The sequence below is a fragment of the Nanorana parkeri genome, unplaced genomic scaffold (genome assembly GCF_000935625.1).
Source record: "Nanorana parkeri isolate BGI_ZX_2015 unplaced genomic scaffold, ASM93562v1 scaffold815, whole genome shotgun sequence".
In the NCBI taxonomy this organism is placed as follows: Eukaryota; Metazoa; Chordata; class Amphibia; order Anura; family Dicroglossidae; genus Nanorana; species Nanorana parkeri.
This window is the reverse complement of record NW_017307083.1, coordinates 545,100-571,729: the sequence shown is the minus strand read 5'-3', so window position 1 is coordinate 571,729 and position 26,630 is coordinate 545,100. Positions and strand designations below refer to the sequence as shown.

Here is a 26,630-nt window from a genome sequence, read left to right as displayed (position 1 = left end):
ACTTACATGGACACCTTCTGTGGAGATCTTTACTATGGAACACTGTCACGCACTCTTGCATACCTCCTAATTTTCTGAGATGAGAAAGAGGTACACCTTCTAGAACAATGTATTTAGACAATAGACACACCCCTGCCATGCCAACAGTTATGTGAACCATATAATTACTCTTTCTTTATATTGGCTTTTTAAAATGGCAAACGAGATAATTAGGGACAACTAAGGAGGAAAGAGGGACAGAGGAATTTGTTCTAAATCAGGTACAGCTGGGTGGTATGCTCTTATTGATAACACTGGTTGTCATACCTCCCAAAATTCTGAGAATGGAAAGAGGGAATACCTTTTAACTCAAGTATGTAGGTGAAGGACACTCCCCTGCCATGTCCCCAAGTGGACCATGAAGAATTAATATGAAAAACTGATTGGCTTAACCCTCAAGGACTTTTTTTCCACCAATACTTTTCCTTTATACTGGCTTTTGAAAATAATAAATACAATCATTTAGAGGTTGGATGAAAAATGTAGTGCCGTGTAACAGTTATGATAGGTAAATAGTGCATTTTGTTATACTTGCCTGCTCCATGCTGCTAAACTTCACTCTGTTTCAGAGCTAAGCTTGCTTCAGCCTTCAGCATACAGCACTTCTGATGTATATTTGGTCCCCTCTGCACTGTTGTTCTATCCATTGGAATGGACCCTACAACAGTAGTGACATAGGGGCCAGTAGATGGAACCATAGTGGGCAGTGGGGGACAGCGCATCTGACACTGCCATAAGTCTGTCAGTTGCAGAAGCCACCATAGGTCTTCAACAAAGCAAAGATCATCCATTTTTGTACAGGCCAGGGTTTAAATAAAACATTTTTTGTCTAGTGACAGAGTTGCTTAAAGTGACACTAAACTAAGGAGTTAAATCTTAAAAAATGCATTTAAGTACTTTAACCAATAACAAAAATGCATCTTAATTGTGCATCACTCAGCTATAGATCCTCCAATCATCTCTGAATTGGTGCGGACACTGTCCTTCCTTCTGGAGGGGGGCTACTCTTGCTCCCATGGTCCCTGTGTGTGTTGTAAAGTAGCCACCACTCCAAGCTCACTCCTGTGATGGACTACAATCTCAATACCAATTAGCTAACTAAATGTGAGACTGTAGTCCAGCACAAGAGCGAGCTTGGAGTGGTGACTACTTTACAACACACACAGGGATCATGGGGAACAAAAGTATCCCCCCTCCAGAAGGAAGGACAGTGTCAGCACCAATTTAGAGATGATTTGAGGATTTGTGTGATACCCAAATATGATACAAATCTTAACCCCTGCAGTGGGGCTATCCCTCACTTCAAGGGTTAAGTGCTATTTTTTTCCAGGGAGCTAAAATAACAAAGTTATACTCACCCAAACCACGATCCCGGCTTGCTCTTAGACCGTTCCCTTCAGCCTCACTCCCCCTCTGATCCAGCTATCTAAGGTCCCTGAGTCATCACATTCTATACACGGTGTATAGAATGTGAGGACGCTGAGGGACATACCATCACTGGAGCAAATGAGGATACAGGCTGGAAGGAGAACTGTAGGAGCCAGCCAGGATCGTGGTTCGGGGTAAATATAACATTGTTTTTTGAGCTCCCTAGACAAAACAAGCACTTAACCCTTGCAGTACGGGCGTAGCCCCACTATAAGGGTTGAGATTCGATGTGCCTAAAGTTCTGCTTTAAGGAATCCAGATCAACAAATACACATTGCCCAAGCTCTTAATGTCACCATGTTCCCAAACAGCTGGCTCCAACTCTCTCAGCTTCCTTCAACTTCCTGTTGAGTACAAGATCACGAGGGACATGGCAGCCTCCAGCAGCTGTCCCACTGCTAGCTTGGAGAAGGAAGGAGGAAGAAGGGGTGGCGAGTGAAGAGGAGCAAAGGGGTGGGAAGAGGATTGCCTTGTTGTGTCTGTGTGTCTGTAATGACACACACAGCTTAAAAGCAAACACAAGGGTGGCTCCAGAGGACCCTGCAAGGGAAATGAGCCACCCTAAAACAAGATATCAGGGCCAGTGCTCAGGGGACCAGCTGATTCTGCGGGAAACTAAAGCTTTTAGACATCAAGGAGCAGCATCAGCATTTGAAATAGTTGAAAAACCTTTTACCTTTAATATTACTTATGCTCCCTAAATCTAGATACTTACAGTATAATTTCTGCAACAACATATCCTCCACTGGATACTTACAGTTCCTGCACTGATATCGTACAGCAGGGGTGGGCAACTGTGGCCCTCCAGCTGTGCTTTAACTATAAATCCCAACATGCCTCTGCCCCTGGGAGTCATACCTGTAACTGTCACTCTTGCACTGCCTCATGGGACTTGTAGTTCAACAACAGCTGAAAGGCCAGAGTTGCCCACCCCTATCCTACAGCATTGATATCGTGGCAACAAAAAAAATTGTCTCCCCACATTTTTGTTCTGGGCAGCAAGGACACTTCCAGCAAAGCTGAATGGTTTTCCTATTCAATGCTTCAAAGAGAGTCAGAGATTCCCAGCCCATTGTTTTCTGAAGCTTCTCACACAGGTTTCACAGGTATGTGAAATATATCTATGTAGTGACCCAAAATCATCCCCCTTCGCACACAGAGCACCGCTCACATAAGCCTGTACGAAAGACATGACATTCCATGTTCACATGCAGGTTCCATCTATACATCTCTTATCTTTTCATACTGCTGGGGAAAAGAAAAAAGATTTTCTTGGAAAAGAAGATTACAGCATTAGATCCAGAGCTATATACAGCCCTTAAATTCCGTACATCTGTCTATACACGCAAGCAGCTGTTAATACCATGGTACAGGAACTCAAGACAAAGTCGGAATTCAGATGACCAGCACAAAGCAATTTAATATTTGAAATATAGCTTTGCTTCGAAGCTCTGCAGGCTCCCTACTGACACTGCATTATGGGCTGTGGTTAGAGAGCTTGCAATCAAATGTTGGGTAAAAAAAAAAAAGTGAGAAAAAGATTCATCGGTCTCCATGGTAATTGCAGAGCCTTCCATACACAGATAATTAGTTGTTAATATGATACACCACTCAATTGTATTTAAAGCTCAGTTTGCTCCTTCTCCTCTCACCTTAAGCTTCTCCAGCACATAGTTCGACATAAGCTTGCTATGAGGATATACCATGTCTCTAAAGTGCTCCCAACCTTTGACCCCTGGACAAGGCAGCCGTAAGTACCAATTGCATTGACCTACAAGGCTTCTTTGTATTATCTGCAAACACAGTCCCATGCATAGAGATGTTTGTCATGTCAACCTAAAGCAAGGGTCATGTTGAGACTAGAAGCTTGAGAGGTTGTCATGCCAAAATCTATTTTTCTTTAGGTACTTTGCCCACCTGGCTGCAAAGTGCCCATGTTAATAATCAAAGAATGGAGGCTTTCAACCTTTCTATCTAAAGACAAATGTTGAGCAGTCCTCCTCCCAGTGCTTTGTGGCACAGGAGTGCTAGCTGACAGGAGACAGGGCAAAGTAGTGACGAATCCTTAGTGGCTGACTGATTCAATGGGATACATTTCAAACTAGCTTCCCATAGAAACAGACACACTTGCACACGAGATGCTCCACTTGCTGAGAAAAGCAGAGCGAGAGGCAGCGCAAAGCGAAACACAATGATGGGAGCATTTGCATCCTAACACCAAGCTGTTCAGCAGCCTTCCCCTCTACACCAGACAATGGATTTAGGCATCCTTCCACAGAAGCACAGTAGGTAGTCTTTATTTCAATGACTTTCACTGTTTTTTTTTTTTCAACCTCTGGTCCTTCAATAATGTCTCTCTACTACCTGTCTTGTCTGCTCTCTTACCTGCAGCCAAATCCAGCTACCTCTTCCTGTATGGCACCAACCTCTTGCTTCAGCAGGGATATCATTGTCATATTTTTGCCTTGTTAGCTGTCAAAGTCACAAAGTAAGCTGATTTGGGGACTTTTTTCTTAGTTATGACAATAACTTGGGGGGTAAAAAGTCACACAAGAAGCTTTTCCTTTCTTTGGAAGGACTTCATTGTCATCATATCTTCATTGGTCTGGTTAGTTTTAGTCTTTTGGGCTCATTTCTTGTGCTGGTTGGGAATCTTTGGTGCTTTAGATTTCTGAAAATGATTGTGCTAGAAGTAAGACCCTTGCTATACAAAGGGACCACCTAAGAGGTAGACTTTTTCCATTCATATCGTTGTTCTATAGACCGGTTGACTCGATCCTATTAAGTTAACTTTATTGACCGGTGTCTTTTATACTTTATTATCTATTGTTTAAAATAAAATTGACCTGCTTTCTCAATGAAAACAAATAGGAGAGCATTTTAGTATGTAACTACGGCAACGTGATACAGACGGGTCCAGGAAATGCCTGAGCATCCATCCCTAGCTTGATGCTCACTCTTTGTCAGTGTCAATCGGAGGACACGGTGCTAAGTCTCTAGTCCCCAGCCTGACACAGCGGGGAGGCTGATTGCTTGTGACACAGTTAAGCTCTGTGGATCTATGGGTAAATGGTGCCAGCATCCAACCGGTGGCTTTTAATGACTGCATTTAATGCCTCCCCTGCACTGCAGGCATCTATAGCAACTAACGAGTTAAAATGCCTTTGCTTGGGTATGCAGCAGTAGCAGCACACAAAATTGTTCCCTCGTGGGTACAGCAAGCAGCGGTATTCATACAAGTTCTCCAAGACGGAGATGGTTACAGACAGCGCAGGAGAGTTAATGTTTATGAGTGGCAAGCAGGAAGGGGGATTTTAACAGGAGTATAGTCTTGGCTGCCACTCACAAATATGTAAATCTTTCCCCTTTTTTTTTTTTTGCATCTGGTTTTGCATTGTGATTTATTACTGGTATTATACTGTTTTTTTTATGTCAAATGCCTTAATTTGGAAATTCCCAAGCCATCCCTACAACAAAAATTGGGTAACTAATTTACCTAGCAATCTGTATGCACCTGTTAGCAGCCAGACATTCGGACTTGAGTGCCCATTCACTTTATTCTAATATTTTTAATAGGCATTTTCCAGCATGATGGATGATTTCTGTTTACAGGGTTAAATAATTTTGTTGCTGCACTTGCCATTGCTCAAAGACAGGTGGGCTGCCCAAAGAGTTTAGAGGGCTGTTGGACAATCCAACTGCCTTCAGGGCATAAAATGCTCTAAGTGCAGAGAGTATTATAAATGTACAAGGGTGGTTCTGTAGACCTGGCAGGTTTATGGTAATGAGGAGGGCAGGGGGAGAATCTTTCACCTCTCCAATGACCATTGACTGTAGAGCATCTGCATGCCACCATTAACATCAGGTTGTTAAGGGGGCAGTTGGACAATCCAACTGCCACTGCCTTCAGGACAGAAAGTCCTCAGAGTGCAGAGAGCATTATGAACATGCAAGGGTGGCTCTGTAGACCTGGCAGGTTTATGGTAATGAGGAGGGCAGGGGGAGAATCTATCACCTGTCCAATGGCTGTTGACTGGAGGGCGTATGCATGCCACCAAAAACATTACATCTTTACACAATCCATGCAAAAACTGCTTGATCAGATCCCATGACTAAGAGCTAATTGACCAAAGAGTTAAGGGGGCAGTTGGACATTCCAACTGCCTTCAGGGCAGAAAAGCCTCTGAGTGCAGGTAGCATTATAAGCATGCAAGGGTGGCTCTGTAGACCTGGCATGTTTATGGTAATGGAGAGGGCAGGGGAGAATCTTTCACCTCTCCAATGGCCGTTGAATAGAGGGCATCTGCATGTCATCATAACCATCAGATTGTCGCCTAATCTATGCAAAAACTACTGGATTAGATCTCATGACTGAGAGCTAATTGACTTAAATACTACTAGTAAATGCAAGCAATGATTAGACCATATTACTTGTGAAAACTGCACATGCATTATATGCTGATTGAAAGAACAAAGATGCTTTGCAAAATTCGATCACTCATATCAACCTCATATCAACCTGCTGTAGTAAGATTAGCGAAAGGCAGATTCTGATCACCTGCTCTGTGTTACTGCGCTTTGTGCATTTTTGTTGCCCTTGGCAATGCTCTATGTGATGAACACAATGGGATTGCACAGGTATCATTGACATTCTTACGTTCAATCGACACAAACATCTGTTTCACACACTTGTTTGGGAAGAAGATCAAGGATAAGCTACAGAATATATTATTGTAATTTGCTGCTTCAGGCACAGATGCACCTTTTAAGTCCAAGGTTATTGCCCAGGGGTGGTAATGATTCACATCAGAGACCAGAGTCTGAATAAAAAGGTTTTTCTATGGCTTTTAATATACAGTTATATTTTAAAGCTGTACATAATTCAAAGGCTGGCCTTGTCTGGAGAGGATATTGTTGTTGTTATAAAGTGAAAGGAGCACAAATGTATTGCCTAGATGATGAGCTAGAATTGGGACTCTGCATACAATACATTAATGCTCTTTTAAAGTAAGGTGGCTTTAAATTTCAGGCTTGACACTTGCACATGCTCCAGAGGTTTCATAGTGTTAGATGCGTGTATTCAGGAACAAACCTGCAGACATAGATGGACTGTAGTACCTCTCTTCAGCCAGCATGTGTCACTGTAGCTCTTATAATGTAATGACTGCACCCACTATCATATTACTCCCTAGTAGATACAGGGACCCTAGTGGACTAGCTTCCTTACTTGCTATACTTGTGGGTAAATAACAATTTTGCAACATTAAGTGTAAACTAGTGTGCTTTTTTGTGAAAAATTATTTGTATTAATGCAAATGTTGGTTATGTCCACTGAAACTCACATTTGTAGTTGCTGCTCCATATATTCTGTTAGACAGGTGGTAAAAACAACTTTGATAAAGTGCTGAGCTAAAACTAATTAAATGAGTAGGCAGCCTTTAGGAGCAAGATGACAGTAACTTGATGTGGCTATTTCTGGTTGGATCGGGTATGACCTTATGTCTGTGGAAGCAGACAAATACCTGCTAGCAAAGAGTTCTTAAGGGCAAATGCCAGTTGAGAGGTATAGGAAACCTGTTCCCTTACACTGTGGTCTTCCATTCGTTTCGTTAGTTCGTTGGAGCAAAGTGACATTAGAGAAGGAGAAAAATATTTTTTCCCCCTCAAATGTCACTTTTGCTGCAAACAAACTAACGAAACGAATAAGAACAGAAAACGAAACGAACGTTCGTACTAACGCTACCGAATTTCGTCCGAATCCGAATTCCGAATCCGAATTGACTTTCACACCCGAATCCTGAAAAACGAAATAACACAAATCCGAATTTAAAACGAAACGAAACTAAACACATTTTTTGGCAGTGCACATGTCTATTATACAGTGTATAACAGTTAACACCTCTGTAAAAGTCTCTTTTTCAGTGAGGTATTAGACCTACATAGGGTGTGATAGCACAAAGCTATTAGTTGGCAGCACAGGATCAGCATCCCCAGCCGCTAGCTCAGACAGGTAATTAGCCAAGCGACGGCAGGTGCAGGAAGAACAGCAGAGTCAAACAAAAGCGCCAGCTTTGCCCAAGAGGCGAGACAGTTCTTTGCAATAAATCCAGCAAAGGGGTTAGGGAAAGCATAGAGAGAGAGAGCAACTTCACAAACATCACTTCCTCGCAGCTTGGCAAACACAAGCAGCACTCTTCAGGTTTAGCAGAAAGACTGGTACTTTCTTTGGCATCAGGGAACACAAGAGGTTGTCGTGCATTTCATATTAGCTATGATGTTATCAGTAGACAAACCTGTAATGTAATAAAACAACAGTTCTATCATTCTGTAAAAGTCTGGGAAACTGTGTGACTGCATCTACTTATTTAAATCTGAAATCCACGCAAATATAAAGCATAAGGAATTGTTTTACCTGATAAAATATTTGTATATGTGTGCAATCGGCCTTGTGATCTATACACTCCTGTCAGACAGCACAGCATAGCCCTAGTTATATCGACAGCACTATGCAATGCTATAGAGCAGAGGTAGGCATAAGGCATTGCAAGACTCTAATAGCCACGGGCATGACTCCCAGTGGCATATGCAAGATGGGATTTGCAGTTTCATCACATCTGGAGGACCAAAGTCTGGCTACACCTGCTATAGAACCTTCTGATCCCCAGTGGCGCCCTCCCTCTCCCAGCCCTGCTTTATGCTAAGACATACTTAATTACCTAAATTAGCTGTGTTCAGTTATATATTCATTTTTACAACTGAACTAGATGGTTTGACATTTATTTTGAGTTCAGCTTAGTTAGATGCAGTAATCCAGAGTAAACAATTAGGATTTATCTGTCATTTAGTAGGCCGCCTTTGCCTGATGAAAGCTAAAATCTTTTTTTTTATGGGTTGAACTCAATAGACTTGTGTGTCTTTTCAGCCTATGTTACTCTGTAACTTTCAGGTTTATTTGGTATTGCAATACAAAGAGCAAAGGTGATGTTCAAAACACAGCACCCAAAGCATTACAACATAAGATGCATTATTTTTATACACATTTACTCTGTACCCATCAGTTTTGGCCATTTTAGGCAGACATTCAGCACTAAATGAATATCATATTTACTTCCTTTGCTGATGTTTTGTAAACCAACTTTTTCCACTTTTTTTAGAAATGTGCTCCTAGGGCTGAAAGCGTAGAAGTTTTTTTTTTTTCCAGCATGTAGTTTTTATTAAGGTATTCAAGTAGTACAAGTAGTACAAACATAGTCTCGAAATAGCACTCGAAAGCAAGTATACAAAATTGGACTAGCTTCAAACACTATACAAATAATACATATAATATTAAGCAGATAACTACTTCAGATGGAGGCCATGTTTGTAAATATAATACAACACGTGACACGCATTTCAAAACAAAGGAGAATCAAGTTGGGGGGGAGAGGGTAGGGGACAGTCCGGGAGAGGATCGGAGGTATAGTAACCTGGATGTAGGAAGTAGGAAAGCGGGGGTCACTGAATGGAGAAGAGGGATGAAAGAGCGATCAGATATGATGAGCTAAGGGTGGGACAAGCGTATTTGCATAGAGGTCTTAGATCTATGGGACTATGAAGAGGAGGTAGGTCAGACATATGACTATTTTAGGAGTGCATATCATGACCCGGCAGAGTAGAAGTTATAATAGTTTTGAGGAAGGGGGCATTGTGAGACCCTCAAAATGCATTGGCATGTGTAAGACTTCTCTAAACCTCATGCACTCCTACACCCTAAAACACAGATGAGAGCATATATGATATGTTTGGAAAACTTAAAATTAGTTAATTTTCTCATTATTGTAAGACTGCAGTAATAAGCAGCATGCACAATGGAGAATCATCTAACATCTCATGCAGCAGAGCACTGGAATATGCAGTAGATGTTTATTACAGTACAATGCTTTCTTTTAGCTTCTACAAACCCTGCAGGTACACCTTCTGTTGACCACAGTGGGTAATCTCATAATATCCTGTCTATATTTAATTCACGATTATATTTGTGCATTTAATAATCATGCATTTGCTTTGAATATAGTCCCGATATACATACACCCATTTATTTTTCTTAACGTTCTTTTATTTTATCCGTTGTTATAAGTGTTCATGATTAATAATAGTATGGTGATCAGTCTACTGCAGAGATCCGTCACTGTAGCACCATGACAGCGCTAGATCTTGTTGATATAAGGCAGTGATGAAGAACTCTATGGAAATGGGTATCACAAATGGTTATTTAAAAGGGGCATTAAAATGCATACAGCAGTATAAATATGCATTCATTGGAAATCAGATTATTTAAAAGTCAACTTAAATTTGGTTGTGTATGACAGGGCATTGAAATCTTTAGCTTTCCAAGTAGCGTATTTATAATGTTGTGTGCAGTTCATAGGCTGAATGCAATCACAGCATGCATGCTGTGTCTATGGAATGGCTCACAGTGAAAGTTTTGACTGAGAACCTTTTCAATGCTGGAGGTAAATTTGTAAATATGAGTACCTATCTCAGGATTGCCATCAGCAATCAACATTCCCATATTGTGCAAATTGTGCATGACAGTCAGGCCTCCCGGGGCAGGAAAGGTTGTGGGTGGCACTAACTATGAAGAAGCAGTTCCGTTGTCTGCATTGGAAACTTTCAAATGAGAGCCAGTTGACATTGCTCTTGCTACTATAGAAATGAATAAATATGTGACAGGTGATGTGTATCAGCAAATATGTTGTTATTGTGGGAAAGATCTTCTAGCTAATAGTCACACAATGTCTGTGGAAAACTTTGAAAAAGAACCTACTAATAATGGAACAACTTATCAGTGAGTTTTATGCAGGTTATGAAATGTTCTATTATACCTTCATTAGGTTCCTTGCCATGTCTTTTCACAACAATACATGGGCTGCCTCTCAAATGAAGGTTGGGCCTATATTGTGCATTTTAAGACATCTCTCCACTATTCCTCTGCTCTACACCATTCTTCTTTTTACCTTCCTTAGGACCTAATATTTGTCTGCTCCCTGCTACTGCTTTTCCTCTCCATTTTCCCCTCACCTTTTATGATTTATTACAGTTTTAAGGCTCTCATTACAATAACTTATGCAAGGCAAAGCAACAGGTTCCCCTAACTTCCTTTTCCCACCTATGCTGCAATTAGGCTGCTGGTAACAAAGAGAAATCTCTGGCATTTGGCAGCTTGTACAGTTGGAAAGTATCCCTGCATATTAAGAAGACTCCATGCTGACTCCAACAGTTCATTCTAGCATTTGTATTCGCACAGATAATCACATGACACTAGGGGAGGAGCTTGTACAAAAGGCAGTCATCAATCAGGTGTTCCCACATCTAATTACAGCCCTGAGTGGTGGGCCTCTGAAAAGACCTTTCAATCTCTGGACTACTGGACCAAGGACATGCTTAAGGTGGACCTAGTATCAGCTAGTGACATTTTTGGCATTACTTTTCAATGACCACATTACAAATTCAAGATTCCAAGAGCTGTGGTGTTGTTATCCTTATTCCCATTCTGTTATTAAATGGTTTTGGACTCTCATTCTGTCTTGTTTGGCACTCTCATTGGACTGTATATACGTATATATCTCCAACCCTGGATTCCCTTTCATGTGGGACATTCTGTTTTTGTTAAGAGCGGCCTTTGCCAAGCCATAGTGCTTTATCACGGTCTGACTGATCTTCTGAATATATGAATCCAGTGCCTCACCTCTACTTGTTCTAGTGTTGGTATCCTTAGGCCAGGATTACTGTTTAGTACTGAAGCCATAGAAAAGTAAGAGGCCAGAAATGCAAGAATCACACAAATCTATTTGTCCTAAGGTGGGAATCAATCAGTCATGAACACTCAGTCTCCATTCTGCTGTGTTCTGTTTGATTGCCATTTTCCTTATACAGAACTTCTCTTATCGATTCATATCGCAGCAAGAATGTAGGGTTTAGGGAGGGAAGGAAAAATAAGTTGAATCTAAATTGGCATAGAACAGTTTTTTGCTATAAAGAGAGACACATCACCTTGCTCATTCAGGTTAAAGTGACTGAATGGGTATAAAGCCCACCCCCGACCACTTTATACTCACCTCCGCTACTCTTTTCTCATGTCCTCAAAATACCTGGACAAGTGAGTATAACGTGGTTGGGGGTTAATTTTACACAGACACTGGCCCTGAAACAAGATTCAGATTACTCTGAGTGTCTCATTTGTTGTATTTGCTGTACAGATGCCCCCCCTCCCCACCTTCTGTTCTAATAAACCAGAATTTAAAATGTAATGTCACTAAACCTTGCTGTGATTTAAACCCAAAAATCTCAGAGATGTTCTATAAAAGGAAAATGACAATCATACAGGACACAGCAGGATGGAGAGAGACTGTTCATGACTGATTGATTCCCCCCTTCAGACAAATAGATTTGTGTGATTCAGTCATTTCGGGTCCTCATTTTTCTATGGTCTCAGTACTGAACAGTAGTCATGGCCAAAGGATACCGGCACAACCATAGATGTTCTTGCTTTTTTCGATAGCTCTTGCACTCTTGTATTTGTAATGTGGTTATTGACATGTGATACCAAAAAAGTCACTAGTCCATGCAAGGTCCATTTAAAAGCATGTCCCTTATCTAATAGTCTAGCGATTGAAATGTTTTTTTTTTAAAGCCCCACCGGTCAGGGCTATAGTTAGATATATTTTTGTCCTGGAAACACCTGATTGATCATAGTTTTTTGTAGAAGCTCCTCCCCTTGGGTTTGATTATTTCATTGTAGGATGGTAGGTTCAAAATTTCACTCAGATGTGGACCTCCCAACATCTACAGTGAAGTTACTGCTTAAACAAAACAGGACAATGCTTTTCTTTTCTGTGTGACATTCACTTTGTGAAACAGACTGAGAGTTTAAGGTGACAATCTAATGGATGGTGTTATTAGCCCAGGTATAGGACTCATTCACAAATTATAACCCTGGAGATAACTCTCCCCATGATGAATGTATAATGAACACTGATTAAAGGCTAGGTAATTAATTTCAAAGATCTGTTTATCCTTTGATGTTACCACAGGAAACCTGTATTGTTGAAAGTAATTTTTTTTTACATAATACATTCTAAATTTACTAAGTAAAATAGAAAGTGATTAATTCTTCATCAACAAAGGTCCATATGGCGGTACATAGCCTTTTCCACTGACATCACATGTTCTGAACATATGGGATGTTAGATGGCATTATATTATTTCCCCAACACATATGTTAGCACAGATAGTATTTTAAGCAATGCATACGATGTTCAATAAAGACAATATGCAGGAATATTGTGTTCTTAATGTTAATAGTTAAAACTTGTATGCTTAAATGTTTGAGTTTTTTATTTGTATAACCCAACCAGCATTTACTGTCCAGTTTTTTTTTGCTTGTACTAGAATCGGGGAACTGATGAAGGCTTCTATGGTCTTTGCTAGAGAGAATCTATTAGAACTTACTTTTACATTAAATTACTAAATATGAACCATCATCATGAGTGAAAACCATCATTAGATCCATCCATTCACCAAACAGAACTCTACATGGCAACTCTCTAGCAGACAACCAGACTATCTAACACATACATCAGATAAGGTTTGTTGCTTCATCTCTTCCTTTAGATTCTGCTGTCCTTCATTTCCATCTTTAGGACATTCTCCTATTCATTATTTCCTAAGCTGCTTTCTAATATTTCATGCTGTCATACCTCTGCTCTAACCCTCACATCCTCTACTTTTCAACTCAAGCCATTCCTGTCTAACCAGGCTTTCTCTGTCAGGAGAGCTTATGCTCCATTTTCTGCTGTGGTTCCACATCTCTTCCACTTTCTTGCCATGTTACAACTCTTTTCTTCTTTCTCCCATACCTTTTCTCTTTAGTTAGCCTTGTTGACCTAACCCTTCCTTCACTTCTCTTGGTGCCCGTTCCTCTCTTTACTATTTTTCTGTTGTCCTTCCATCTTGTTCTTCTTTCCTGTTTCTTCCAGCTCTCCTCTGGTCTCTCTGTTCTCTTCACCTCTCTTTTTTCCCTATTACCTGTCCTCCCCACCATGATCATCTACAACAACTCCTAGGCTTTTCTACCATTCCAGAGTCTGTTCACTGATAATTTTAACCAGCAATTTTGGATTTCCTGTGACATTGCTAACATAGGGTGATTTGGGGGCATGGATTTGTAGATTTCTGGATACATTTGTTTCCACAAAATAATCCCTTTTGTTAAACTGTATTGGTACTGTGCCATCCCAATTAGGAACCTCCACATAAAGTGCCAAGCCATTTTATTAAATATGTATGTGGAACATCTCACACGTAGTAAAAACATCACATCACGCATGGCTGTTTTGCAGATATGACACATTCTGTGTCTCAGTTACACAGTGCTTAGTATCTTCCTGTTTCCTTAATGCTGGTATCACAGTCATGTCACCTTACAAATACAAGTTTGGGCATTAATTACATGTTGCTATGACTACACTGTCATGTCTTATCTCAGCACTGATAATGTGCACTGAAAATAGAAAAACTGATGCACAGATCCAAAGTGACTTTTCTATTGTGACTTTGGAAAGCATAGCATTTTCCAGGTTTTTCTAACGTGCCACATTTTATCTCAAAGATTATCCCTAAGAAGTGTCAACTGAAATCGGGGATGTGCTTACAAATGAATGATGCAATATAATGTTATACGATGGTCATGAGTTCCAAAGGAATGGAGCTTAACCTGCAATGGGACTGGTGGACACTAAACAGGGTGGTCATATGGTTATGTCAAAAAGATGCAGCTTTTGAGTATGAATGACTGCAGAGTCCCTGATTGGTAATGTGATCCAATGACATACCTCCCAAATTTCTGAGATGAGGAAGAGTGACACCTTTCAGCACAATGGGGGGAATTCAATAAAGCCTTAATTGGCAGTATGGACCTTTTCAAAATGTTGAAAGTTCAAAAAAGCCCTCTCACCAGTTTTGGTTGCTTTACCAACACTTGCGACAGAATCAAGTAGTTCTTAATATCGCCAATTTAAGAATCTCTTGCCATGGCTGTGACAGATTCAAAAATAATTACTGACAGTTTACAGATTGGAAAACTGGTGGTAATTAAGATCAGCTGTGACCTGGAGTACAGAGAGTGGGATATACTCAGAGTGGGACATGTGTGTAGTGGGAAGCTGTCATAAATCTGACAGCTTGCCATTCATTGGTTGCAAGGACACTGGGTCGCCGGAGTCCTAGCAACTACTTATGCAATCCCAGCCCAATTTAGGTGTCACCCGGAGATTCCCCTGCTGGCAGCTCAATGTAAACAAAACGGCTGGAGGCGCTGGCTGATATCATTACCCACATATGGCTGAATTTTGGTAATGATGCTAGCCAGAATTCCGCCTTGCTTACATTTGCTTTGAGTGGGTAGAGGCTGATGGGGAATTCTGAAAACTGAATTCCCCATCAATTCTGCTCTGCTATTGATTGGCAGCAGGTAGTAGGTATGTGCCGAAGCCAGCATGCAATTGGCTATTGTATCTGCCCACAGCCAGCTGTCAATCAGCAGCAGAGCGGACCTGATGGGGAACTCAGTTCTCTGAATTCCCCATCAAGCTCCGCACACTGTCAGCATCATTGGTCATCAAGGATGCTGTCTGTTAAAGTCAACACCTTCTTTAACAACTGGTGATGCCCGCTGTCAGTTATGCTGACAGTGTGCAGAGCCTGATGATTAATCAGCCTCCACCTACTATCAGCATCAATGGTCGTTAGGGATGCTGGGTGCTGTAGCCGACAGCTTACTTAACAGCTAAGCTGAATTCCAGTGAATGTATTTAAGTGATGGACATCCCCTGCCATTCCCAGTTATGTGGGCGTTTAAAAATATATACATTATAGATTTTTTTTTCTTTTCACCATTACTTTTTCTTTGTACTGGCTGCAAGCTGGTCAAAAATCACAAGCAAGTATGTAGTATAGGAGGCATGTGTTTCATATGCAGATTTGCAAATGTGAATGATGATAAACAACTTTCTCGGCAACTGCTAAGAGAAGCTTAATTATTCTTTCAGGGAGACTGTTGCATGCAGTGAGACCTGCACCTGCTGGGTGCAGAGAGCTGCCCTCCACTTAGATCAGCATATTTTTTTGCAGTAGGTACAGCCAGGTGTTTCCTGTCAGGTATAGACAGGAAGCCTGCACAAATCAATGACAAGCTGACACTGTCCACGGCTGTTCACATGTAATTGCTCAAGAAGAGATTACCTGCCGTTATTTACAGATGAGTGGCTCTGCACACAGACTGTGTGCATCCAGGGCCACTCATCTGTCCCTAACCACAGGTAGTCGCTCCTTGTGTGATTACTTGCAGACAGCTGTGGAGCTTGTCAGCCTGTCATTGATTTTTACAGGCTGAGCGGCTTCAGCTGACCGTAAACACCTGGCCATACCCACCACAGAAATATGCTGATCAGGATGGTGGAAGGCCCTCTGAGTCCATGTGAATAAGCCCTTAGTGACGGAGGTTAAAAATACAATGCATAGGTGATGTTGCCAGGGAATTGCCAGGTTTTTCTTTATTGCTGCTGAGATTGGCAGCATTGACAGCAGAAGAGTTGACTGGTTCATGTTTCCTTTGCATGGACTAATTTATTTTCAATCATTATTTTAGATACAGAGTCGCTTTAAAACTCAATGATTAGATTATTTGCATATATATTAAAAGTACTATAGTTACCCTTTAAGTTTGTGCAAACCAAACCTTGCTAAAAGCACTACATACATTCTCAATTGGAACAAATTGCTTTCTTTTGTGAGAGCAGTTTCTATTGCATAGATAAATCCTCTTTAATCCCGGCAGATATATTACAGGTATTTATAGTATAGAATACAGACACAGTGACAAACCTTTACAAACTGTTTAGAATTTGGCATAGAAAAGCAATATAATCGCGGTAAGATATATTCCCATTTTCAGCAGTGGTATAATGAGTCAGGTACTTGTATCATCAGCATACATCGTTTGGGTGTAAAATATCTTGTCTGTATTTTATTGGCCCTAAGAGGCAATTTTTGTAGTGCCGAATGGATTTATGTTACCAAAAAAATGAAGAGATTTTGCAGGAAGTGTTGATCCCAGGCATCACCTAAAGGTATATCAGTACTTATCAATAGGCAGCTAGCTATAGACATAAACTACACTAAGTGTCTCCTAGTCAACCAACTCTTGTCTGATCCCTTCTGATCTCTTGCAGATAGGCTGGTGGCAAAACTGTCTTTAAGTACCTCCCTCTTTCCATTGATATAAACCTGCACGCTTAGTTAAGCCAAGTGTACACATTTATAGAGCTTCTTAAAGGCTAAGTACACTTTTATCTCTATTTGTAAATACCAGCCCTACCCACCCAACACACACAAACACACACAACTTCCCAGCCTTTATAGAGGCTTTGTAATTATAAGTGCTTACTCTTGAAATCAAGCCATATGTGCTTGATTGCAAAACAAAAAGCAAATGTCAAAGGACAAAAATATTGTGTTGGGTGATGTTAACTTTGTTCTGTGATCAACCAAGGTAAGCACTTTACAAAATTACTTCTTTGGGCTTGGGTAGGGCTGAAAGACAGTGGTTCCCAAGAGGGATTGGATCATACCTGCACTTACAATCACCTTTGTCTAGTTGGGTGTGATGAGATGACAAGCCTTTGCTGACACCAACCCATGGATTGTTTTGGCATTGCCCAAGGGCAAATGTTTGCATTATTGCCGTAAACATCCAATGGATGGAGCATTCACTTACTGGCTTGCTACATAAAGCATTGCATTACCCAGAGGTCCTCTCTGCTTTTGAGGGTTATTAGCATGTGTATACAAAGGGCACTGCCTTAAAGAAAACCAGTTCTGTGTCCCTGTAGGGAATGCATGAGGTTCACTTGAATAGTGGCCCTGCCAAACGCACATACTCTTCCTGACATTCCGCCACCGCTCTGTTTCCTCAATGGGAGAGTAAAAAAGTTTGCAGTACTTCTGAGTATTGGGTAGAATGTGACTCCCTCTCCTTCCAACCACATGATTGCACTGATGCTAAGTCATGAAGTTGTGACTTAAAGCTACAACAGGGAGACTTTTTTTGCACCTGGCAACTCAACAGAGTGACAATAAAGCAAATGGAACCAAAGATTGTACAGCTTAAAGTGAACCTGTTGCCATACCTTGCATGGGCACTGGCTCTTTTTAAAGGCTCTCTATTGGCACTGTGTATTCTAGAAAAGTATTTCATTTAAACAAAACATCAGTATCCCCCAGCTTAGACCTTTGTTCAATCCATGTAAATCTGTATTCAGTAAACAGAAGTCAGAAACATCCCTCAGTGTAAAAACAAAGACATTTCAACAGGTGACGAATATCAAGAGACCTTTCACCATTGCTTTGAATGAAGGGCAATGACACAGAAGTCCTTATTTATCCCAGCAATAGATTGGATGGTCCCCACAAAGCTTTAGAATACAGCTAACCACATTCCAAGAAAGCATGATTCATACTTCAACTCGCTTCTGTGGGTGGGGGTGGTAGTAAGACAGGTGATAATTCGAAAAATGAAAAGGAAAAATAGATTTCTCCCTCCTTGATTTAGACAGGAGTGTGACAGAGAGATGAAAAAATATTAAGGTCATATTACATTTTGTGTTTGTGCTGAAGTCACTTGGCTGGAATGTCTACTTTCAGATTGCATGGAGTTGAAATGGAGTATCATGGCTAAATTATGCCTCCAAGATGTTTGAAACTCTTTTTGGATGGACACTGTCATTATCTAGCATGTATGGCTAAATAAACCTATTTAGGAGGTCACTAAACCAAGAGTACAAGCTGGTTTATTGAAAGGGGGATTCAATAATATTCATTAGTGACTACATAAAGATTTCAGGCATGGTTTAAGTCTAGGGTACTTGTGTGGTGCATCTTTAAAAAATCTTGATTGCCACATATTTTGTGTAGGGTACAGTGAGGGCGGCTTCCATAGAGATGATCAGTCCTACATATAGAAAGCATTAAACAAACCATCACACTGAGATCAACGCATTCTGAATGGGTCCCTAAAGTAGAAATCTATTCCAGAAGTAAATTTACCTTATTTTTCTCCACTGAATTTTTATTTATGCGATCAAAGTATAATAAAACAAGTCACAAAACATAACACCAAAGTCTAGAAACAAAGAAAAGATAGTATACTTAACAGATGTGCCCCCACAATAGGGTATAAATGGCAGTACATTCAGTATCTGTGGCATCGGAACCCATTCATGTTCAGGATAAGTCTCCTTCAGCAGAGCAGTGGGCTTAGGGACTCATCATACCACCCCTCCAATTTCTGACCCACTTATTCAAGCACTATACATGCATGGTTTCAGCCCTTCAAGAAAGTTATACAGGAGCACTTAGCACACTGCAAAAAAGAAAAAGGGGGGCACAAAAGAGCAGGAAATATAAAAAATAGAAACAAGTATTTGAATGCCCAAAATAGGGCCCATTAATATAGGAAGAGAAACAAGGGACAGAGGGAAAGGAATAGAAAGGGAAAAGAAGAATATGTTCCCTGGGATGGACCTGAAACCAACCAGAATTTTCCCTTATTATGGCCACATAGCTCACCCAGATAGCAAGGATAACTTGCCACAAACTTGTGTCAGGGTTAAATTGTAATTTTGTTATATTGCTGCACACATTCCTGGCAAGTTGTAGACTTGCAGAACACTCACAGCACAAGTTCTAGTTGACACTTTTTGAATTTGTAGCAAATTTGCTTGGCAAGTCTACAGCAAGAGTCCTGCAGGTCTTAGCAAGAGCTCTGCAAGCTCGCTGGTCTGGAGACTTGCAATGCAGACTTGCTGTAATTGTGCAACAAAATTGTGAAGCTTGGCAAGTCTGCAATAGTTTAGCAAGTCATTTTCAAACTTGCAGCATAGTTTCTTGCTATCTGGGCCATAAGTGCATGAATCTCAACTCAAGAAATATACCCTTTTTACCCATTGATCCTGCTGTCAGTTTTCAACAAATTATTTCATTACCAGAAGACATCTGACAATGCTGGAATAACGCTGCTGAAATCCTAGCAGCGTTGTAACTCTCTTTCCACAGTGCTAAAGCGGACAATAGTGCTGCATGATTACATGAGCGCTTTGTCTTATCTCAGAAAGTTTGGAGGTGTGCAGTTCACATAGAGCAGTAATATTCACCAATTGCATGAACGTCAAACATCTGAAATCCTCAGCCCCCATTCACACATGTGCAATGTGACATCACAGGTGTGATGCAGGATGGATTGCTGTAGCTATATCGCACTCAAAGAAATGCATGCACCTTTTTTAAAAGTGGCATCACACTAGAAGGCATGGTAATAAGTTACAATGTGTTGTGATGCAATCCACATCGTTAGGTGCATTGGGCTGCCATTAGGAAATTATGGCATTACGGCACACCTAACATTGCAACATGCGATTTCATGCAATGGTGGAGCATGTGTGGCATTGCATATACTCCTGCATCATAGAGATGTAAATGAGGGCTTCAAAGTAATTTTGATGTCATGCTCACATTCTTATTGCTTGGTGTTCCATATTTTCATTGTTATATTTTTCAACTAGTAGTTGTATAGTCAGCAACCCTGCTAATTGTCCCTGAGTAAAATTACCTGCATAAAGAGCTTTAGGCTTATGTTGGTCAGCTTTGATGGGAAAATGCAGTATGCTTTTATTAATTCATTACAGGTATTTATATAGCGCCAACAATATAAGAAACACTTTACATACTGCATATTCACATCGCTTCCTGACCCGATGGAGCTTACAATCTAAAGTCCTTATGGCACACACATACAGGGCCAATTTATACAGGAGCCAATTACCCGTCCAGCATATCTTTTGACGTGTGGAAGGAAACTGCAAGCACAAGGAGAACATACAAACTCCTTGCAGATAGTGTCCTGCCCAGGCTACAAGGCAGAAGTGCTAACTACTAAGCCACTGTGCTCCAACACTGACATCACAATTCATTGCAGGTGCAACTGACCTGCAGTTGATCTGCTTGAGTTGCTTTATTATTCCCATAGACCTGTAGGAGGAGAGAAGCAGTTCCTAAGGGAACAAAAACCCATCAGCACTGGCCCTTTGTGCAGCACAGGCAAGACACAAGCAGAGCATTCATATGCAACAAGCAAATATGGCTGCCATATATATGTAGGGTTGCCACCTGTCCATTTTGAATGCTGTGTTCGGGTTTCATGGCAGCTGAAACCCGGACACAAGATGTCGGGCAGACAGGGGCAACCAAAATTAAGATAGGGGCTACTGGCCCCCCCACTGAAAATAGTCTCAACTGTGATATTTACATATGAGTGTGAGGCGCTATTTACATATGAATAAGCCGCCACTCATTCCCTCCATAAAATGTCTGCTCGTCGCTTGAGTGTTTGGGTTTCGCTGGAAGAAAAGGTGGCAACCCTATATATATGTCCATATATCATTTCAAATCATATAAAGAAAATGTTTTTTCAAAACTTCATTGTGCATTGGTATGATTATTTCTACAAAGAGATCACCACAATGACATTTATAGCTATACAAAAGGTAATCTACAAACCCTATTTGAAAAAAGGTTTTGACCCTAGTACTCATCTAGTAGGATATAATGTCTGCTATCTGTATCTCACTCTCCAATAGAAAACAATTGCATTAGATACAAGTTGTGTATTATTCTTTTTGGCGTGGTTTATAGCGCTGAACGCTTCACTTGTTCAATATACATCAAGAATATTAGGTGCATTAGGAATACGTCCATGTTAATAATTCATGCCCTGTGGTGAGATTTACACTGTACAACAGCAGTGTCTCCATTTGTGAATGTCAATATGGTCTCCTTTAACTCTCACTTACATTAGATATCTCCTAAAAAAATAAGCATGTGTAACATGGTGAAATGTAAAACACACAAATAATACCCTTAACATAAGTATGCTATGAGGTGCCCTTCACAGGATTCCGTTTTTCTTTATAATGATAGTTATAATACTGTGGGCAAGACCTCCCGAAGGTCCAATACAATTTCTATGCAAGACTCTAATCCATAGCAGCCACTGTTTTTGTCCACTTTTTTGTGGACACTGACCCTAATATCCTATTTTATGGTGGCTCTTTTCCCTTGCAGGGTCTTACTAAGCCACCCTTGTGTGTGCTAGTAAGCTGTTTGTATCTCCAGGAACAAAAACAAGCAGGGCAAGACAGTCCTCTGTTCCCTGCTCCCCTCTCCTCCTTCCATTTCCTCCCTCCTCCGTTCTCCAAGCTGGTATATGGATAGCTGCTGGTGGCTGCTCTATCCCTTGTGATTTTGTGCTCTACAGCTAGTTCAGGGAAGTGGAGCTGTGAGAGTTGGAGCTGTTTGGAAACATGATGACTACACGTGCTGGAGGGAAAATGTAAAGATATGCTTTGCTGGGCAATATATATTTGTTTGATCTGGATTCATTATTGAAAAAAAGTTGGAGAGTTTGAAACTACTTTGAGGGATCATTTGAAAAGTACTGTGAAAAGCTTTTGAGTCTGGCAATGGTGAATTAGATAAATATTACGTTTTATGCAAACTGAATGTATTTTATGTCTTTGGAGCAGATTCTGGATATCACTAGCTGCGCATTGATTGATTTGACTAAATACCCAAAGTTGTTCTTCAATCATTTATGCCACATTGCCTCTATTATCTGTTGTGACACTGACACATTGCTTTTGGAGCCAGTTCTGATGTGAATGGCTGTGCCTCAGTCTGTCATACAGTGTAGACAATCAGCTTTCTTAATGTGTCATTGGTTTTCACAAATAAAGATACCATATGGGGGGACCTTTTACATCGCTAATTAATCTAGTGGTTACGCTGCCTCTAAAAATGTCTTGTCAAGTCTGACAACAGTGTTTGTGAGAATCTGCCATGTCTAAGCCATGTGTGACATCTATGTTTTGTTGCTGCTATTATGGAATTTAAAAAGGGCTGTGGATCTAAGGCACAGAGGATTACTTAAATATGGGCCTCATATATCTGAGGCCCATAGTGACCAGTCAGACTCTCCCTTCCTTTCTCCGTGTGCAGTACTAGACTAGACATCAGAATATGGCTGCCATGGGCAAGAATTAGATTAGACTTGGTTATATTGAGCGGGTACACGGTATGTTTGGGTTGCATGGTAATTCAGTCCAGGTTAAAAAATCAGCTGCAGGAAGCCTAAAGGGAATAGTAGTGACAATTCTTTTGCCACCATTTGCCTTTTTTGCCACCCCAATCTAAAATGTGAAATATGTAAATGTAAAAAAACAAGGTGTGATCCAGATGTGATATCCCAGATAAGGGTCTGGTATGGACTTTAAATGGGGGTCTCAGGCAAAAACACAAAGAATGGGGTCCCCCCTTCACATCAGGATTCCCCCTTTACAGCCCCCTCCTTTGACATGAGAGTCCCCCTCTCACATTAGGATCCCCTTTGTATCAAAGCCCATCCTTTCTTTTTAGAGCCCCCTTCACATCACAAGCTCTCTTCACATCAGAAGCCCCATTTCACATTAGAGTCCTCCATTTACATAAGGAGCCCCCCTTTCCCATTAGAGCCCCCCCCTGCTGAGCCACTTTAGAACCTTGGATAGCTCCTTGCCTGATCTCCTGTGTAATGCTCAGTTAAACCCAGTTTCTGCTGAACTCTGAACTCCTTGCCCTCCCTTGAACTTCCTATTTAAGCCATACCTCTGCACTATCTGTTTGCCAGATTATTGTGCTCCTGCCAATATCATGCTTCTCCTGTGATACAATCCGCTCATACTGCTACCTGTGTACCGACCTTTGGCTGCTGATTCACCGACTACTCTCATCGTCTTCCACTTCATACCTGATACCTTTGGCTACTGACCTCGGCTTGATCTCGGACTACGGTTCAGCCTGCTCCTATACTACTACCGTCTGCTTGTGTACCAAACCCGGCCTGTTTGACTACGACTTTGCCTGCTGTTTCAGCTACTGGACTCCGAGCCTGATCCAGATCATGACACCCCCCTTTACATCAGAGCCCCCTTTCATAGTAGAATATCCCCCTTTTACATTAAAGTTCCCGCTTCACATCAGCAGTCCTCTTTACATCAGAAGTCTATCTGCACCATGGAAAGGCATGATGTTGTGCAAAAATTTTGAGGCACCCCTAAAGACACCAGATGGTACCCTGGTTGAGAAAGCTTGACCTAGATTCACAATGCTGCCTCTCTATAGATGCAGTACAATAATGGAGTGTTGTCACCCTAGCATAGAAATTGTGTTACTGGTAAGATCGCCAGGATAAAAAGTAAAAAGCCTAAAACATAATGCAGCCAGGGCTGGTAAGATGCAATATATAAATGTGGTATTCTTGGGTATAGCTACTCTTTGACAGAGGAACCCCACTGTGTTTTTCTGCCATCGGGACAGCATGGTAATTCAAACTAGGGCAGATTTATGACCAAAAAAACAAAAGAAGGTTTTTTTTATTGTCCATGACAAAGAGGTAGATTTCACCTCTCATTTTCTAACTTGCCTCACAAGACAGCTGTTGCTAGCAATACAGACATCATCTCCTCCACTTTTTATAAATCTGCTCCCTGTAGGAAGGACCTTCTAACATTAGCTTGACAGCTGACATATTAAAAATATATTTTTGAAGGAACAGTTCTCTTTTCAAGCCGTAATAACAATGTGCCTTTGATGAACTGGGTGGCTTGTGGTAGAAACAAGTGAGAATAGGACTCAGACATACGAGACAAGAATATAGTTGAACAATGGTGACAGAGCAGAGCACAAGCCAAGTCCTACACTTCTCATTACAGAAAAGGATGACAGAAGGCTTCTGGTGAATGATAAGGCAGCTCACAAGTTCATCTTGACTCAGCAAGTTATCTGGTACATGATCTGAATCTTTGTTGAAATCAGGCTGTCAGGTAATGTGATCCATTTGTCAGGTTCCTCTAGAATATAGAAAATAGCAAAGGTCATCTATGAAAGAGATAATTGTTGAAGACCAAGACGAATACAGATCCTCCTTTGGTAATGTGATACAAATACTGTATTTTTCTGTTTAAATTTAATTTAGGTTGCCGATTGTAGTGGTAAGTGAAATCTGATATTGACCGTAGGTGGTTATTAAAGGGTCTATCCTAGTCGATATTTTAGTTTTTGGTACATGATGAAGAGTTTAACCACTTGATAATTTCTTACCTCTCAGGATTGGCGAGGTATCTGTGCTTGAGTTCCTGGATCTGTGCCCCTGCTATGCAATTACGAGGGGTTCCTATCCTCCCTGCTGTATTTTTTATTTCTTTATTTTTGGGGGAATGCAACAGAAGGCGTTGAAAAACACAATGGTGTAAGGGAACATTCAAAGCTCCTAGGTGGACAAAAACAGCTGGGAATAACGGTAGGGAGATCTCACCGTAGGATATTCCAAGACACATAAGGAGCCAGGCTCTACCCCATCATTAGTAAAATATAACTTTTGGCTGGACTAACCCTTTAAGCCATGGACCTCCAGTCTAAATGCATCATTAGTATTTTCAACCGGACTGAAATTGTGGAACAAAATCAAAACATTGTCACTGCAGCAGTGATATAGAGGGAGTCTTTAATCAATGTTAGTTTCTACAGCTGCCACCTCACTGACATATACCAATGTAGGCAGGGGATTGGTGTTGGGCCCTCTGCTTGCTTCCAAGGTCTTTTCCTTGGTGAACTCTTTGTCGGGTATGCTGTTTGGGAACAGCGGTCAGGTGACCACTAAGTCACTTTCTCTTCTTTTCAAGCATCAACAGAGCAGTCACATGACCACTGCTTTGATGCTAGCACCCAGCAGAGGACTAATGTGTTCTATGAGCTCTGGGTGCCATCTTGGGGAAGCCTGTGTCAAATTTAGACTTGGTATTCCCGTGAGATTTTGGTGGCCATTTTGGATATGATGGATGTGCTAGAAATAGCATGATCTGTGTCACTAAGGGGCCCTTGATGGGGAAAGGGTAGACAAGCACAGAACCCAATGCTGAACAGGGGCAGTTAGGCTATAGGAAATGTCTCACCCCTTCAGTTGGGATCAGCTTGTTTAAATGCACATTGCAAATGAATAAAAATGAACTTATGGATAACACTGCAAGTAAGCATTTAAATATTTAAATTTGCTGTGCTTGTACCTGCATTTTTTCAGTTGGTGACAGGGTCTCTTTAAATCTTACCATCTGTCCTTAAAGCCACAGTGCTCTAAACAGGTTGCATGGGGAAGGGGGGCTATTTTAGTGTTAAAGGACAAATAACGTGTTAGGGGCACTGAAGGCAACTTTGTTCTTTCTCATTATATACTATTGCTCAGTGCTGAACTTAAGCAAACTCCCCAGTCCCCCCCGAGAATAAAGGATTATGGCTGGTCTAGGGTGGCGTGGATTACAGAATGAAACTGGTCACAGATTCCTGACTTGTTTGTGAAGAGGGTGAAATCCTATAAAAATGGATTTCACGGTTATATAAAAAAAAGGCAACAAAAAGCACAGAAATACCAGTGAAAACATATAACTTATTTTCACAGAGTAAAGAAAATGTAATGGGAAAAGAAGAAACAACATGGCAAAATCTTGATTTCAGCATGAATAGCCTTTAGATTTTTTATGCAGCTAAGTATTGATTAAAAAATCATTAAAGGTATTTTATAAATGCTACAAGTACCTGAATTTGAATTCAGGTATTAGGAGGCATCATGCTCTTCCACTCCGACTGGGAGAGGGTTGAGCAGCATGGGGAGCCAATCTGGTGTGCTGCATGCAAACATGCTTACATGGAATCTGCTGATAGTTGGAGAAAGCAGAGTGAGAGGGATCAGTCCTGCTCCTATAATGAGGCAGCCTGAAGCTGTTGCCTCAGGTGGTGTCTCTTTGTGTCATGTGGGGCTCTGCCTGCCACCCCATTTCTGGCCAGAGTATCCCAGGTTTGTAAAAGCTGGATGGGCAGATGTGTAAGGACTATACTCGTCTCCCCTCCCAGCGCTTAGCCAGAGTCCCCCCAGCTTGTGAAGCCAGTGATATAAGTGAGCTGGACGGTGCACCACCAGGACCCCA

The 26,630-nt window shown here is 41.1% G+C and overlaps 1 protein-coding gene across 1 annotated transcript in view; it reads left to right on the top strand.

The window, feature by feature from the left end:
- The first annotated feature begins 3,587 nt into the window (after nucleotides 1–3,587).
- Nucleotides 3,588–26,630, top strand: part of PLCH2 (phospholipase C eta 2) — a 400,220-nt gene continuing 377,177 nt past the window's right edge. Inside the window, exon 1 of the mRNA XM_018565131.1 lies at nucleotides 3,588–3,752. Coding sequence (XP_018420633.1) covers nucleotides 3,722–3,752 — 31 coding nt within the window. The 5' untranslated portion in view covers nucleotides 3,588–3,721. The remainder of the gene's footprint in view (nucleotides 3,753–26,630) is intronic.